The sequence below is a fragment of the Sus scrofa genome, chromosome 6 (genome assembly GCF_000003025.6).
Source record: "Sus scrofa isolate TJ Tabasco breed Duroc chromosome 6, Sscrofa11.1, whole genome shotgun sequence".
Taxonomy (NCBI): Eukaryota; Metazoa; Chordata; class Mammalia; order Artiodactyla; family Suidae; genus Sus; species Sus scrofa.
Genome location: NC_010448.4, coordinates 12093903 through 12110700, shown reverse-complemented (window position 1 = coordinate 12110700; position 16798 = coordinate 12093903). Strand labels below are relative to the sequence as shown.

At 45.0% G+C, this 16798-nt stretch overlaps 1 protein-coding gene and 1 long non-coding RNA gene across 10 annotated transcripts in view; one reads left to right on the top strand and one right to left on the bottom strand.

The window, feature by feature from the left end:
* On the top strand, nucleotides 2383–13917 carry LOC102159045. Of its 3 annotated transcripts, none has more exons than XR_002344490.1 (3): nucleotides 2383–2763; nucleotides 7676–8091; nucleotides 13511–13917. It is a non-coding gene; the product is annotated as an uncharacterized LOC102159045 (long non-coding RNA). The 3 variants fall into 3 exon arrangements; XR_002344492.1 differs by lacking the exon at nucleotides 13511–13917 and adding an exon at nucleotides 8597–9970; XR_002344491.1 differs by lacking the exon at nucleotides 13511–13917 and having other exon boundaries at nucleotides 7676–7846; nucleotides 7926–8275.
* The window catches only part of ADAT1 (adenosine deaminase, tRNA specific 1), a 31619-nt gene continuing 17584 nt past the window's right edge, over nucleotides 2764–16798 (bottom strand). For 2 of the 7 annotated variants that reach the window (XM_021093768.1, XM_021093767.1), the window contains exons 9-10: nucleotides 10778–10864; nucleotides 2764–3167 (exon numbers count right to left, since the gene is read on the bottom strand). In XM_021093768.1, the coding sequence (XP_020949427.1) occupies nucleotides 3155–3167; nucleotides 10778–10864 (100 nt within the window). In that variant the 3' untranslated portion in view covers nucleotides 2764–3154. Of the gene's footprint in view, nucleotides 3168–7006; nucleotides 7899–10777; nucleotides 10865–16798 lie in introns of those variants that run through there. The other 5 variants (XM_005664335.3, XM_005664336.3, XR_002344489.1 and 2 more) reach the window with 4 other exon arrangements.

Sequence of the window (16798 nt, the reverse complement as noted above, 5' to 3'; positions counted from 1 at the left end):
TGGGTTCTGTGATCCTGCTCTGTTGTCAGGTTGGTTTCACCACCCAGCGGCCCACCGTGCCTCTCCCCATGGAGAGGGTTTCAATGAGCTTTTCATTCTCTTGGCTGCCTGAGCAAACAGCCATCACTGTTTCCATTGTGAGCTCTTCCCTTCTGGAGCCAAGCCCAAGTTGAGGCAACATGTGCTTGAAACCAGCATTTGGCAGCCTGGGTCTTGGATGGAGCGACTTTCCGCCTTTTCCTTTTTCCCATCAAGATACATTCCTGGATGTGGAGACTGAGAGCAAGGCTGAATATGCTTAGTCCTTTTTTTTTTTTTTTTCTTTTTAAGGCCACACCCTCGGCATATGGAAGCTCCCAGGGTAGGGGTCCAATCAGAGATACAGCTGCCAGCTTACACCACAGCCACATCAGATCCGACCTACACCACGGCTCATGGCAACACTGGATCCTTAACCCACTGAGTGAGGTCAGGGATCGAACCTGCAACCTCATGGTTCCTAGTCGGATTCTGTTCCGCTGCACCACAATGGCAACTCCGAACAAACTTAGTTCTAAAATCTGGAGTTTTCTTGTGGCACAATGGGTTAAGGATCCGGCACTGTCACTGCAGTGGCTCCAATTACTGCTGTTGTGAGGGTTCGGTCTCTGGCCTGGGACTTGTGCATGCCATGGATATGGCAAAAAAAAAAAAAAGCTGGTTCCTCACTCTGCTAGGTCATTGGATGAGGGACAAAAACTCCACATCAAAATTCAGAGCGCAAGGTACTAAGACAAAAATTATTTCCGTCCCTCCTTTGGTACTAACACGACAGAGGCCACATCTATCTCAAAGGGTCAATGGGTTTAGTTTCCTGGAGAAACTTTCTCTCTGCATTATCGACCCAAGTAAGAATTTTTATGAAAAAAATCCTATCTCAAAGTTGAAAAAAATGAGCTTTCCTAATCCTGGGCCTTTATTTTCTAGATCAGGTGACAGTTTAGAATTCAGAGATTAAATGCTTTCCCGACATCCACAGAGGAAGCAGTGGAAGAGTTAGCACTACAAAATAATTACCTGACTATCCAGACCAAAGCTTATTCTGCTATGTCAAGTAATTAACAAGGACTAGGGTTTGTTTTTTTATGTTAAGATATAATTACACACAATAAAATGCACAGTGTTTAAGTGTGCAAACGTTTACTTCCATGTAATCAACACTTCAATCAAAACGTGGAATGAGGAATTCCCGTCGTGGCTCAGTGGTTAACGAATCCGACTAGGAACCATGAGGTTGCGGGTTTGGTCCCTGGCCTTGCTCAGTGGGTTAATGATCTGGCGTTGCCGTGAGCTGTGGTGTAGGTCACAGATGCGGCTCGGATCCCGCGTTGCTGTGGCTCTGGTGTAGGCCGGTGGCTGCAACTCCTATTCAACCCCTAGCCTGGGAACCTCCATATGCCGTGGGAGCGGCCCAAGAAATAGCAAAAAAAGACAAAAAACAAAACAAAAAAAACGTGGAATGTTTCTATCACCCTAGAAAGTTTCCTTCAGCCTTTTTCTTTCCTTTTATAATTTTTTTAAATGGCCGTACCTGTGGCATACGGAAATTCCAAGGCCACGGTTTGAATCAGTTCAGCTGCTAGCCTACACACCAGCCACAGCTACACCAGATCCTTAACCCACTGAGCGAGACCAGGGATCCAACCTGTATCCTAATGGATACTAGTCGGGTTCTTAATCCACTCAGCCACAACGGGAACTCCCCCTTCAGCCTTTTTCCACCCAACTCCCTTCTCCCATCTTCCCCCACCAGGCAACAAATCCTGCTCTGATTTCCATCCCTTCTGATTAATTTTGGGGCTCCAGTTTTAAGAAATAAAAGTCAAATGCATGTGACCCTGCTGCAGCCCTGAAGTGTCTCTTTGCAGAATTTTCCTTTCTTTTTTGAACCACAAGTACTACTTAAGATTTGTTTTGGATCTACTTGGACATTCTTCCAGAAAGTCAGTGTGAGCCCCAGTGCACATATATTTAAGTTTATTTATTTATTTTTGTCTTTTTGCTATTTCTTTTGGCCGCTCCCGAGGCATATGGAGATTTGTTCAGTCGGATTCGTTGACCACTGAGCCACGACGGGAACTTCATATATTTAAGTTTAAAGGGATTCATGCTTACAAGATGTGAAGGTCAACTACGGTTCCTCATTACGTGGCATGAAAAAAACCTCTTCTTTCTGGGAGTTCCCACTGTGGTGCAGCAGAAACGAATCTGACTAGTAACCGTGAGGTGGTGGGTTCAATCCCTGGGCTCACTCAGTGGCTTAAGGATCCAGCGTTGTCGTGAGCTGTAGTGTAGGTCGCAGATGCAGCTCAGGTCTGGCGTTGATATGGCTGTGGTGTAGGCTGGCAGCTGTAGCTCCAATTCAACCCCTAGCCTGGGAACCTCCATATACTGAGGGTGTGGCCCTAAAAAGCAAAAAACAAAACAAAACAAACCCCTAAAAACACACTTCTTCCTTCTGGGAAGTAGCTTTCTCCAGAATGCTTGCCGCCTTGGCTTTTTTCTCTACTCACTACTCCTCCAGGGCCGCTGCCTTTTTTCCTATGGAAAGATTTTTTTTTTTTTCCTTTTGGCTGCACCTACAGCATGCAGAAGTTCCAGGGCCAGGGATTGAACCTGTGTCATGGCTGCGACCTGAGGCACAGGAATGACAACATCGGATCCTTAACCTGCTGCACCACCAAGGAATTCCTCCTATGGAGAGAAATGTCTGCACCCTTGAAAGTGAGTACAAGTGCATTTATCTTTTTACTTGGAAGCTGTTTCTTAGTTTCAATAACCTTCTGCTGCAGTGGGACTTCTTTTAACAGCTCCTCTGACACCCCCAGACACCATCACAGGAGGGAAGTAGCAGCTGAAAATCTAACACTGTCCCAAGCCATTTAACTAACTAGCAAGCTCTGGGTTTTAGAGACTGGAAAACTTTGCCCAAGGCTTGCTCCAAACACTGTCTGAAGCCAAAAAGTGCTGCCAAGGGCCAGGTGAAGGCAGCTTTCCATCAGCCAGACACGACACGACCAGATCAGACAAGGCCTGCTTCTCTTCCAAGTGCAACGCCGGTGGCGGCCAGCACAGGTCATTTTCTCCACATCAGCTTGTCTCCCCAGACAGTGAGCTAATGCTTGGCGCTGAAAAAAACCCATAAAATAAGGCATTAAGCCCATGCTTTGAGGCAGAAATGACTAAATGGAATATATACACAGAATTATCTAAATCAAGCCAACTTTGTGTAATTCTAAAGAAAAAAAAAGAGTACAAAAATTATGCATACATGGTTATAACATTGGAACCCACTTGTGTGTGGGAGTTCCCTTTGTGGCTCAGAGGTTAACGAACACAACTAGGATCCAAGAGGATGCGGGTTCGATCCCTGGCCTCTCTCAGTAGGTCAAAGATCCAGCATTGCTGTGAGTTGTGGTGTAGGTTGCAGATGTGGTTCAGATCCCACATTGCTGTGGCTGTGGTGTAGGCCGGCAGCTACAGCTCCAATTTGACCCCTAGCCTGGGAACTTCCATATGCTGCGGGTGTGGTCCTAAAAAACAAAAAAATAAGAACCCACTTGTGAACACAGAACAAAGAGGAAGTAATACTGAAAGTGTAAACTTCCCTGAAAGAGTCAAATGCTGGAAGACATTTTTTAGTAGAAGAGATCAGATGCCTAAATTGTGCTGACTCCCTCTTTGCTTACAACGTCACGTCTGAGTATGTGTGCTGTGTTGGTAGTTTAAAACCATCTTAAATGTTCCCCATGTTTAAAATCTTTTCTAAAATTTATTTTCTGGCCATGCCTAGGGCATGTGGAAGTTCCCTGGCCAGGGACTAAACCCATGCCCACACCTGACACAGGCTGCTGCAGTGACAACACAGAATCCTTAACCCACTGCGACACAGAAAAACTCCCTCTCACATTTATTTAAAATAAGTACTATATTAACGTGGTTCAAAAATTTTAAAGTAACAGTGAAAAGTCTCCCTCCCACTCCCAGGTCCCAGCCACTCCCTCTCTCTCCCTATAGGCCCTATGTTAGTCGTTTCTGTGTGTCTATTCAGAGATAGTTTAGCAAAACATAGATATATACCTTTCATCTTTCTTTTTTTTTTGTTTGGCTGTACCAATGGCATGTAGAAATTCCTGGGCTAGGGATCAAATTTGAAGCACAGCAGCAACCGAAGCTGCTGCATCCTCTACCCGAGATAAAGAAGGGAACTACCCTTTTTTATGGAAATGGAATGTTATAATGTCATCCTACATTTTACTTGTTTTTTACATTCGTATTTAGGAACAATTTTGAAGAACTATTTCAATAAAGAAAAATTATATGTTCATCTACCCTTTGACATAGCAAGTCCCACCTCTAAGAATCTATCCAAAAGATATATTGGCAGAAAACCAAAATATTCTATATAAGCTAGTCACAGAGTATTTCAGTAGAAAAAATGAAATATCCACCAACAGCTAATGAAAATGGTTACTAATGGCAGCAACAAGAAACAGAGGTGAGGGGACAAAGATAGAAGACCCCTCTGAATGCAGCTTTTTTAAAAACTTGTCAACTTGGGAACCAAATAAATATTTTTCGTCCTTTTTTAGGGCCGAACCCGCAGCATATGGAGGTTCCAGGCTGGGGTCTAATCGGAGCTACAGCCTCCGGCCTACGTTGGAGCCACAGCCACGCCAGATCCGAGCTGCATTTCCGACCTACACCACAGCTCACGGCAACACCAGATCCTTAACTCACTGAGCAAGGCCAGGGATCAAACCCGCAACCTCACTGTTCCTAGTTGGATTCATTTCCGCTGCGCCATGACAGGAACTCCTAAATATTTTACTATATATAATTTTTTTAAAAAGCCCTCCTATAAGTTGAAAGCAAAATGAAATAAAATTTACTATAGATTTGGAGCAGTAACTAGAGAGGAACTATTTCAAGTGACTTTAAAACACTCACAATCAACCCCTCAACCTCAGCACTACTGACATTTTGGACTGGATAATTCTTTGTTGTGGGGGGTTGTTCTGCACACCACAGGGTGTCAGCACCCAAGGCTGGGGTGAACTTTCCTGATTGGCAGTACTTTGTACTTACTGTTGCACATCGTTGCCAGGAGAATTAGCTGGTGTGGGTGGGTGTGTGTATGTGACAGAGAGAAAGAGAGAAAGGGAGGGAAAGAGAGAGAGGGGGCTCCCCTGGGAGTTCTAAAACATGGGAGGCAGAGTTCCTGTGGTGGTATAGCAGTAACGAACCTGACTCGTATCCATGAGGATGCAGGTTTGATCCCTGGCCTTGCTCAGTGGGTTAAGGATCTGGTGTTGCTGTGACTGTGGTATAGGTCACAGATGTGGCTTGGATCTGGCATGGCTGTGGCTGTCTAGTGAATCAACCTGAGGGGGCCTTGAAGCAGCTGCTAAAATAGTTACGTGAAAGCGTGATGGGACAGCTCATAGCTGGGAGCACTGAATGCACTGATCAATCACAGAAAGGGCAACAGTGCGACATTATGGTCCCCTGGATATGACGCAAGAGAAGTGTGCAGAATCACTGGCAAAGAACTGAACCCAAATGCAATCAAGCCCTCCATGTAATAAGCACAAATGTGTAGAAAACATGGGACACAGAGGAACCTGTCACCAACACTGGAGGGAATAAGCAGCCCAACCCTGAGTGGGGGAGAGTCTACAGGACAAATGACCATTTGTGAAGCCCAAAAAAGGGAGAATGAACTGTTACGGATTTCATGAGACAAGACACATCCATCAAATGCACTGTGTAGACTGCCTGAATCCTAATTTGAACAACTCTAAAGTCAAAAGATATTTTTGAGACAACAGGGGAAACCAAGCACAGCCTGCATAATAGATATTAAGGAATTATTGTTAATTTCGTTGGGTGAAACGTAATGGTTAGGATTCACTGTCTTCTTTCTCTTTTTTTTTTCTTTCTTTCTTTTTTTTCCCAGCCACGCCTGCAGCACATGAAAGTTCCTAGGCTAGGGGGCAAATTGGAACTGCAGCTGCCAGCCTATTGCACAGCTACGGCAACGTGGGATCTGAGCCACATCTGTGACCTACACCACAGCTCATGGCAACACCAGATCCTTAACCCACTGAGCAAGGCCAGGGATTGAACCCATATCCTCATAGATACTAGTTGGGTTCTTAACCTGCTGAACTACAAAGGGAACTACAAATCAAAAATTTTATTCCCTTTATATGAAATGTTTTAGGACGGGCAAATCCATAGCGACACAAAGCAGATTACAGCCTGCCCTCGGGCTGGTGGGTTGAGGGGTCATGAGGAGGGACTGCTAATGGGCTCTGTACTGGACAGAACAAAAGTGTTCTAAAATTTACTGTGGTGCCACTTGTACACCTTTGTGGATTTACTCAAACCACTGAGTGGTACACTTCAAGTGGGTGAATTTTATGGCATGTGGATTATATCTTAATAAAGCCGTTGTTTAAAAATATTTAAAGCAGGGAGTTCCCAATGTGGCACAGTGGAAACGAATCCAACTAGGAACCATGAGGTTGCAGGTTCGATCCCTGGCCTCGCTCAGTGGGTTGAGGCTCTGGTGCTGCTGTGAGCTGAGGTATAGGTCGCAGACGTGGCTCGGAACCTATGTTGCTGTGGCTGTAGTGTAGGCTGGCAGCTGTAGCTCTGATGAGACCCCTGGCCTGGGATCTATGCTGTGGATAAGGCCCTAAAAATCAAAAAAAAAAAAAAAAAAAAAAAAAATGCAGCAATAAACAAGTACTGAAGACCCACCAAGGACCTTGATTATCCTAACATGGAGAGCTCCGATTTTCAGTCAATAAATTAGGGTGTGAAGAGGTTGAGAGTTAAACATTAAATGTTAGTAAAAACAGGACTGGTTGCTAGGTCAGTTGCTCAGCTGCTATAGGGACTTTTGGCCTTTTAGACAGAACTCTTTCCATTCAAAGTCATAGAAAAGTCTCAAACGGGCTTACGCAAAACAATAGGAATTTATCTCACACAACTGAAAGGCAGAGTAGGCACTAGCTTCAAGGATCTAGACATGGTCAGGAGAGTTTTGATTCTCTTGGCTCTTTCCTTCATTGCCTTTGTTCTCAAAGGCAGCCACAGGCAGTCCCAGATTGCATGGAGCTTACTGCTCCTGATACAAGAGGAGAGAATCTTACCTGACGGCTCTGGCAATAATTCCAGACTCTTCAGGTCTGGCTCACATTTCTGGAGCTAAGGAGTAAAGTTTGCATCAACCAAGTCTCGTGGATAGAGCAGAGCAGGGTGGCTCTCCAAAGGAAGAAAGGCGGGGGGTGCGAAATACATGTCCACTATGACAGGCGAAGCTCTAAAACTTGCAGAGATTCAATTATCCTCTCAGCCCAATGAATCCTTGCCACATCAGCGTAGGAACACATAAAATGGAGCTACTGCTGAGTACTTTTAAAGCATCATATTCCAAATTCTTAGAGAAGCAGTAAAACACAGGACACATACCAAGGTCACTAGCAAGATGCTATTTTAGCAGAGAGCTACTCCAATCAAGTATAGACTGTGCCATGTTCGGGAATTCCACCCATCTCACACAGAAGAGATATATTGCTCTGGTAGGTGGCGGTCTTTTTTTTTTTTTTTTTTTTTCCCTTATCAGTTGCAGGGGAAGCTAAGGCTTGTTCAGCCTGTAGGAAGGAGGTGATCCAGCATGAAGGGACGGAGAACACCTGCTGCCAGCAAGCTTTTCTCATTTAAACTGGTGGTAATCTGGTGGGTTTCTGATCCAGGATCCAAATGCCTGCTTCCGGAGTGCGCGCCAGGCCTCCTGGTAAGTGGCTGCAGCCTCTTTGTATTCTTGGTACGTCGTTAGCTTCTGCACCCTAATGCACACACACGACCAAATACAGGTCTCACTGGAAAGCTCACCACCATTGCCAGCAGGACACCTGAGCAATCGACTGGACAGATTTATTACAAGAGACTTAGGAACAGAAGGATACTGTTATGCTGTCCTACAGCGACTCTTATTTCCTCTGTAAGGAATTCACCAGAAAACAACATGGATTAAAATAGGTAAGAATAAGCAGAATGCTAGTTTGGTCTGGTCCTGGTGGAATCAGATAAAAGAAGAACAACTGTATCTTCCTCTTGGTTTTGTTGTTGTTATTTATTTCCTTACTTTTGCTTTTTAGGGCTGTACCTGTGACATATGGAAATTCCCAAGCTAGCGGTTGAATCTGAGCTATAGCCGCCAGCTGATACCACAGCCGTAGCAACTCAGGATCCAAGCCTCGTCTGTGACCTACTGCTCGCGGCAATGCCGGATCGAACCCGCATACTCATGGATACCAGTCGGGTTTGTTACTGCTGAGCCACAACAGGGACTCCAGAACCGCCCTTCTTCATGGCGTATACACTCACGGATGCCCCTGGTTTAGCTGGGACAAGGCCAGACACAGACCCTCCCAATGCCCATTCATTGTCTCATGATTACTGAACTGTTCATACCCACTGACAGCATCTCGACAAAACCTGCTAACTTAGCCAAATGTTAGTTATGCTTCTCTCCTTTCCCCAGACCCCGAACTCTGAGCCACCCTTGGCCTGAGCCACCATGAGCACGTCTAAGAACCTCTTCCTCACGGCCCCTCCTGAGAGTCAACATTTCCTGTTCAACTGTCATCGAAGCACCCGCTCATCCATCCCGTTCTCATTCCTGGTTCTAACTTAACCTCTCCGTGTATATACCTCTGCTCCTGCTATTAGAGAGGCTTACAGATCTTGAGACTGTGGCACTCCTGCAAGTGCATGAGTCCTCCTCTTCCTATTGTCACAGGCCCCTTCTCTTACTGCAATAATCCTTTGTTTATTATTTATTTATATTTTGTGTCTGCACTCATGGTATAGAGAAGTTCCCATGCCAGGGACTAAATCCGAGCCATAGCTGTGGCAATGGAAGTTCCTTTAAGTTCCTTTAACCCACTGCACCGGGCTGGGGATTGAACCCGTGCCTCCGCAGTGACCCAGGCTGCTGCAGTCAGAATCTTAACCCACTGTGCCATGGCAGGAACTCCGCAATAACCCTTTCAAATGAAGTCTCTCCTTACCTAAGTCCAGATATGTTTTGCACACACACAATGTATGGAAACCCATGCAGTTCCAGTCTGATACATTTTTCAGACAGGAAACAAGAAAACTGACCACAGATGACTGGAGGGCATCAATACACAGGACACATGATGGTGAGAACAGGTGACTAGCCTCTTCAAAAAGAAGTGTCTATACTCTTTTGCTTCCCAAAACTGTTGTATAAAAAAGAATTTGGCTGGTCTCCTGGTCTTTGTTGCCAGTTCCTGGGAGGTGACTTATACCACCCTTAGAATTTTCCTAATAAGAGGAATATCTTTGTTATTCATGGTGAACCCCTCAGATCACACTCAAGTTTATGCTTAATGAAGTGACTCGTGGTGGGCCCTGCACAATTTCAGGCCAGGCTGGCCAGGCCGGAAAGACCAATTATGAGGTTAGAGAGCTGGGGCTTTGGGCCATCTGTTTCGTGTGACCTCCTGGGGTGGGAAGACTTGGGCGGTGGAGATAGAGTTCAATCACACACGTGGCCAATGATTCTACTGGTCATGTGTACGGATGAAACCCCAAACTCTGGACGCAGAAGCTCGGGTCAGTGTCCTGTTGGTGACAGTGATGTGCTGGGAGGGTGATGCATCCTGAGGACACCAAAGTGTCGGGTTTGGGCCCCTCCCAGGTCTTGCCCTGTGTGTCCCTCCTTTTATCTGGCCCTAATTTGCATCTTTCACAGTAAAAGGTAAGGCGTTCCCGTCGTGGCTCAGCGGTTAACGAACCCGACTAGCATCCAGGAGGACACACGTTTGATCCCTGGCCTTGCTCAGTGGGTTAAGGATCCAGCGTTGCCATGAGCTGTGATGTAGGCTGCAGATGAGGCTCAGATCTGGTGTTGCTGTGGCATAGACCAGGGGCTACAGCTCCGATCTGACCCCTAGCCTGGGAAGAAGCTCCATAAGCCACTGGTGCGGCCCTAAAAAGACAAAAGACAGTAAAAGGAAGTGTAAGTATGCTGCCTTCCTGAATTCTTTGAGTGGTTGAGTGGATTACTGAACCTGAGAGGGTAGTAGGAACCCTCAGGTTTGTAGTCAGTTGGTCAAAGTGTGAGTGACTTGGGGGCCTCCCAGTTTGTGGCTAGTGTCTGAAGTGAGGCCAGCAGTGGGGACTGTGCCCTGACCCCATGAGGTGTGGCCTAACTCTGGGCAGTAGTTGGTGAATTCTGCCCCTGCCCCCGCCTGCCCCTGAAGTGGTTTCATAGTTCTCTACACTCTAAATGACTGTGGAACGTAATTTAAGTCAAGGGGCTGCGGTTAACAACTACTGAGGGAACAAAAAGGGGAGAGAACGATGTTCCTATCCGAAGGTGCTGCCCCCAAGCACTCATTTCCACAATGCCCTCCGTGTGGGGGCGGAATACAGGGAGGGCCTGGGATGGGCCAGGCCCCAGCGCTACCCTTAGGGTCTCGGGACTCTGTACCACCCAACTACCCACCCACCGCACCTCCGATCATGCACGAATCTGCACCTGTGGCTATGGGGAAAGAAGAACACGGGGTCAGTAATAAGTACCCACTGGCCTACTGATCCACTATGCCTGCCAATGATTCCTGCCATTCATAAGCCAAAATTAAACCACATGACTTCCTAAATAAGAAAACACTTAGGTCAATGGCATTACCTGAGTGAGTCTGGCCACTTGTCCTCTGAAACACTGCTTAGCAGCTTCTGGAATGATCTAAAGAGCTCTACTTTGCTGATTCGGGATCTGTTTGGGAAAAAGAAAATCAAGAGGTTTTATTAAGTGTTTGCTATGTAGCAGACCCCTATCAAAGATACTGGGCTTCACACTGTATCTTTTTTTTTTTTTTTTTGTCTTTTTGCCATTTCTTGGGCTGCTCCCGCGGCATATGGAGGTTCCCAGGCTAGGGGTCAAATCGGAGCTGTAGCCGCTGGCCTACGCCAGAGCCACAGCAATGCAGGATCCGAGCCACGTCTGCAACCTACACCACAGCTCACGGCAACGCTGGATCGTTAACCCACTAAGCAGGGGCAGGGACCGAACCCGCAACCTCATGGTTCCTAGTCGGATTTGTTAACCACTGCGCCACGACAGGAACTCCCACACTGTATCTTTTTAGTTATGAATGTCCCAGAGTCCCTATTTTCACCAGCCCTTGGCAAGAAGAAAAACCCAGACCTAAGAGTCTGATTAGGTTGTGGAACAAAAATTATTCTCATCTTAAGGATTATGTTATCAGGAGTCCCCATGGTGGCTCAGGGGTTAACGAACCTGACTAGTATCTATGAACACACAGGTTCGATCCCTGGCCTTGCTCAGCGGGTTAAGGATCCAGGGTTGCCGTGAGCTGTGGTGCAGGACAGACACAGCTTGGATTCTGTGTTGCTGTGGCTGTGGCGTAGGCTGGCAGCAACAGCTCCAACTCAGCCCCTAGCTTGGGAACCTCCATATGCTGTGGGTTTGGCCCTAAAAAGACAAAAGACCAAAAAAAAAAAAAAAGAGAGAGAGAATTTTTAAATTTTGCCCCCAGGACACTCATCAGTCATGTTTGGCTACCTCCTTTCAAGGGAGCTGGCCTCTCGAGTAAGATGGCTCACAGGCAATGGAAAGCTTTGTTTCAGAGATGGGACTCCTGCTTACTGTGAGAACGTGGTTATAAAGCCCATTTGGACAAGTCACTCAACAGAGAATCTCCACACGCTCCTTTGGAGGTGAATCCATCAAGCTCCATGGGGGTCATGGTTTGGAAGAGTGAAGGAAGTCAGTGTGAATGCCTACCAGCCACTTAGGCCTTCTTGGATTTGCCCATTCACGTCAGCTGGGGCTAGAGGGATGTGCCACCTTCCTTTCCCTCATATACACATATATTTGTGGGCTGATCTAGAAGTTGGGATGTGTTGTGCGTGCCTACAACGTACACTCTTGTTTTATATACTGTACCTTTCCTTGAAAATTGTACCATCAGCTCAGACACAGGGGCTGGCTCTGGCACATATGAAATAGAGAATTGTACAGTGTGCTAAAAAGCCCTCTTATCTGGCTGGGACCTGGCCTCCAGGAGGAATCACTGCTGGAAAGGGAACACTGGGCTCCCACATGTCTCTCTCTCTGGGCTGCTTTAACATTTTAAAAAAAGCCACAACCAAAAAACTACCGGAACTCATTAATAGATTAAAGGAGAAAAGTAACATAGTTATGAGGAAAATATATACAGAAAAAGCATTTATTAGAATTCAACATCCACTGAGTGAATTAAAACCTTTTAGCAAACTAGGACTAGAACTAGAAAAGACAGGACTTAAATTTATAAAGGATAGCTATGAAAAGCCTACAGGAAATTTATGTCCTTAACAATCAGGATTAATATAAGGATACTTGCTATCACTGCTTTCATCCAACATTATACAGAAGGTCTGGCCAGTAAGACAAGAAATAACAAGAATAAAGATTGTAAAGCAAAAACCAAAGTCATTATTTGCAGATGACTGTGATTTTGTCAGTTCTGGTCAGCCCAGTAAGTCATGAAAATATAGAAAATCAAAGGAAATGAAAGTATAGAGAAGGACTACTTGGAAGAGATTGTCTGCATTAAAAAAATTCCAAAAGAATTCCCAGATACATTAGTAGAATAATGAGAGTTAGCAGGAGTTCCCATCGTGGCTCAGTGGAAACAAACCTGACTAGCATCCATGAGGACACAGGTTTGATCCCTGGCCTCGCTCAGTGGGTTAACGATCCGGTGTTGTTGTGGCTGTGGTGTCGGCCAGCAGGTACAGCTCCGATTCGACCCCCAGCCTGGGAACCTCCATATGCTGTGGGTGTGCCCCCCCACTCCCTGCTGCAAAAAAGAGTTAGCAAAATTGTTAGATACAAACATTAACTGTCAGAGAGAAATAAACATGAAATAATCTAACAATATGAAATAAACAAAATGAAATACACAAAAAAATTGATTTCAAAAGCAATGGCCAGAAAATGAAATGAATTACTTGAGAGAGCATCGATGGAATTCCCGTGGTGGCGCAGTGGTTAACGAATCCGACTAGGAAGCAAGAGGTTGCGTGTTCGATCCCTGGCCTTGCTCAGTGGTTTAAGGATCTGGTGTTGCTGTGACCTGTGGTGTAGGTCGCAGACGCGGCTGGGATCCCGAGTTGCTGTGGCTCTGGCGTAGGCCAGCAGCTACAGCTCCGATTCGACCCCTAGCCTGGGAACCTCCATATGCCTCGGGAGTGGCCCTAGAAAAGGCAAAAAGACAAAAAAAAAAAAAAAAAAAAAAGAGAGAGAGAGTATCGATGGTAGCTAATCTTCAAATGATTCTTGATTTCAATCGATTCCAAATGATTCAAATGATTCTCGCTTCCGGGAATTCACGCATGCAATCCTCTCCCACAGTGAATAGGGCTGACCTGAACAACCATTAGGAGACTGCAGATGGAGTGTGACTTCTGAGGCTGGTCATACAAGACAGTGGCTTCTGCCTTGCTCTCTTGGATTGCCCACTCTATGGGGAAACCAGGCATCATGTTGTTAACATGAATAACTGTAGCCTTATGGAGAGATCCAAGCTGAGAGGAACTGAGCCCTCCTGCCAGCAGCCAGCACCGACCCAGCAGCCACATGAGCGAGGCATTTTGAAACTAGACCCACCAGCCCCAGTCAAGCCTTCGATGACTGCAGCCCTGGCTGACAGAATGGATTGCAACCTCATGAGCCCCTGAGCCTGAATTACTCAGCTAAGCTCCTCTCAAATTCCTGACCCACAGAGACTATGAAATAATAAATGTTAATTGTTGTTTGAAGCCAGTAAGTCTTTTTTTCAGGGTGTGTGCATAATCTGTTATGTAGCAAGAGATAACTAATACAACATTCAAGAAATAAATCTAATAAAAGAAAATCTACGTGAAGAAAATAATAAAATCTACTGAAATTTAAGGAGGGAAGACCTAAATAACTGCTTGTTTTAACTTTGGGGCACATCTGCCAATTTGGCACCAGGATTATAGAGAGAGATATACACCACATTCCTGGTTTGGAAGAATTAACACTGAAAGATGTTAATTCTCCACAAATTGATTTTGAGATTTAAAGTCCAAGAAAAGTCAAGACACTGTTGAAAGACAAGGCAAGGGGACTTTCCCTAACAGATACCATCTTATTATAAAACTACAGTTAATAACAGTTTGGTTTTGGGAGTTCCCATATGCCGTGGGTGTGTGGCTGTAACAAGTGGGGTGGGGGAAAGAGTATGGTTTTGGCACAAGGATAAACAAACAGACCAATGAAATAGAACTGAAATAGACTTTAAATATATATTATAAATTATGATATAATATTATATATTTACAACACAGTATTACACTATTATGTAATATTAATCTACACTATATACTATTATATAATATATAAATTATGCTATTATATAATAAATATGTAAATATATATTATACATTAAAATATACATTCTTCTTTTTTTTTTTTTTTGTCTTTTTGCCATTTCTTGGGCCGAACCCACAGCATACGGAGATTCCCAGGCTGGGGGTCTAATCGGAGCTGTAGCTGCTGCTCTACGCCACAGCCACAGAAACGCAGGATCCGAGCCGAGTCTGCAACCTACACCACAGTTCACGGCAACGCCAGGTCCTTAACCCACTGAGCAAGGCCAGGGATCGAACCCGCAACCTCTTGGTTCCTAGTTGGATTTGTTAACCACTGAGCCATGATGGGAACTCCAAAACATATATTCTAGATTTGATATGTGTTCACTTTTTCTTTGGCCTCACCTGTTGCATATAGAAGTTCCTGGGCCAGGGATTTAATCTAAGCCGTGGCTGTGACGTATGCCACAGCTTCAGCAACACTGGCTATTTAAGCCACTGTGGGACAGTGGGGACTCCTTGATATGTGTTCTCTTAAAACATGTAGATTCCAAAAAAATTACTATAGTTTCTTTTTCTGTCTTTTTTTTTTTTTAGGGCCATACCCGCAGCATAGGGAGGTTCCCAGGCTAGGGGTCGAGTCAGAGATATAGCTGCCGGCCTACACCACAGCTACAGCAACTCCAGACTCGAATCGCATCTGTGACCTACACCACATCTCAGGGCAAACCGGATCCTTAACCCACTGAGTGAGCCCAGGGATCGAACCCGCAACGTCATGGTTCCTAGTCAGATTTGTTTCCGCTGCATCATGATGGGAACTCCTGTAGTTTCTTTTTCTAAAAGAGTAGAAAATAAAATGAGTTTTTCTGACAGGGAGCTTGTATTGGACCTGAGAGCCTTTTTTATACATAACCATGCGTTGGGTCATTGCAGGTGGATGAGAAAGATGTTAGATATATGAAATCCTTGCAGGTCAAAGTACTCATATTTTTTTCCACTCAATTAACAAAGTGGCCTGATTAAACTAATAAAGACTTGCAGCTAAAGCTGAAGTAAGAAATGTCAGTTTGAGATATCAATCCCCTTGAACTGAAAATGAACTAACAAAACTATAGAACCAAAACACTGGGCAAGTGTTTAAATGAGAAAACCATTACTCAGGAACAAAACAATCTGACAGTTCAATATCAGTGAAACCTAGCCAATGGGTGGTCACCAAAGGATTGAGACGTTTGCTGTAACCCAGTGGTCACGGATGTGCATCAAGGAGAGAAGACTTGGCTCTTATCATCCCACGACCTTCCTGAAGTGTATCAAAGCATTTCATTCGTAAGAACAAGAAGCTTTAGCAACCAACCATGTCATGATCTGTATCCTGGAAATGGGATCCGCTCCAGGTTCATTAAAGGAACGTATCACTTACACCTCAATGCAAGGAGCCAAATGGACTGTATTCACCACCAACAGGTGGTGGAATGTCAAAGCCTCTAGTGTCACTGTAAGGAGCCATCAGTGATAGAGACTTTAACAGCTTCTTGAGACCAGATCTGTACATGCCATCTGCAAACGGCACCTTCTCGTGTGAATGCTTTTGATGTAAGTCATTTCATGAGTAAGGTAAGGTGCTGTAGCTATAAAGACACACTGGGAATCTCTCCTCTGCTGGAGAAGAGCTCCCTCCACAGAAGTAAGACCCTTCTCGAGACTTGTCAACAACATAACCGAGTGACCATACTAGTAATTCCTCTGTCAGAGGGACATCCAAAAATAACGACTGATGTCATCTGTGGAGCAAAATAATCTTGGTGGCTGCTAGATGCTGTGCTCCAATGAGCCCTGGTTCCTTTTAGCAGTGAGGATTACATTTTTAGATGTTAGATTTTTCCTGATGAGTTGGTTAACACTGCTGATTTGTGCATCAAAGAGCAAGGAAAGCTATACACAGAGATACATAGTTTTTTAAAGATTATACATTTACATTTCGGTCTATTCCTACCTTTATTCTTACATACTTTGACACACTGAGATTTTGCATTTTTTTTTTTGCCACACCCACAGCACATGGAAATTCCCTAGCCAGGCATTAAACTTGTGCCACAGGAGTAACTTCAGCCACTGCTGCAACAACATCAGATCCTTAATCTGCTGCACCAAAAGAAACTCCTAGATTTTTAAAAAATTTCTTAATTTTTAAGTTTTTTTTTTTTTTGATTTTTAGGGCCGCACCTGAGGCTTATGGGAGTTCCCAGGCTAGGGGTCTAACTGGAGCTACAGCTGCCGGCCTACAACACCACAGCCACAG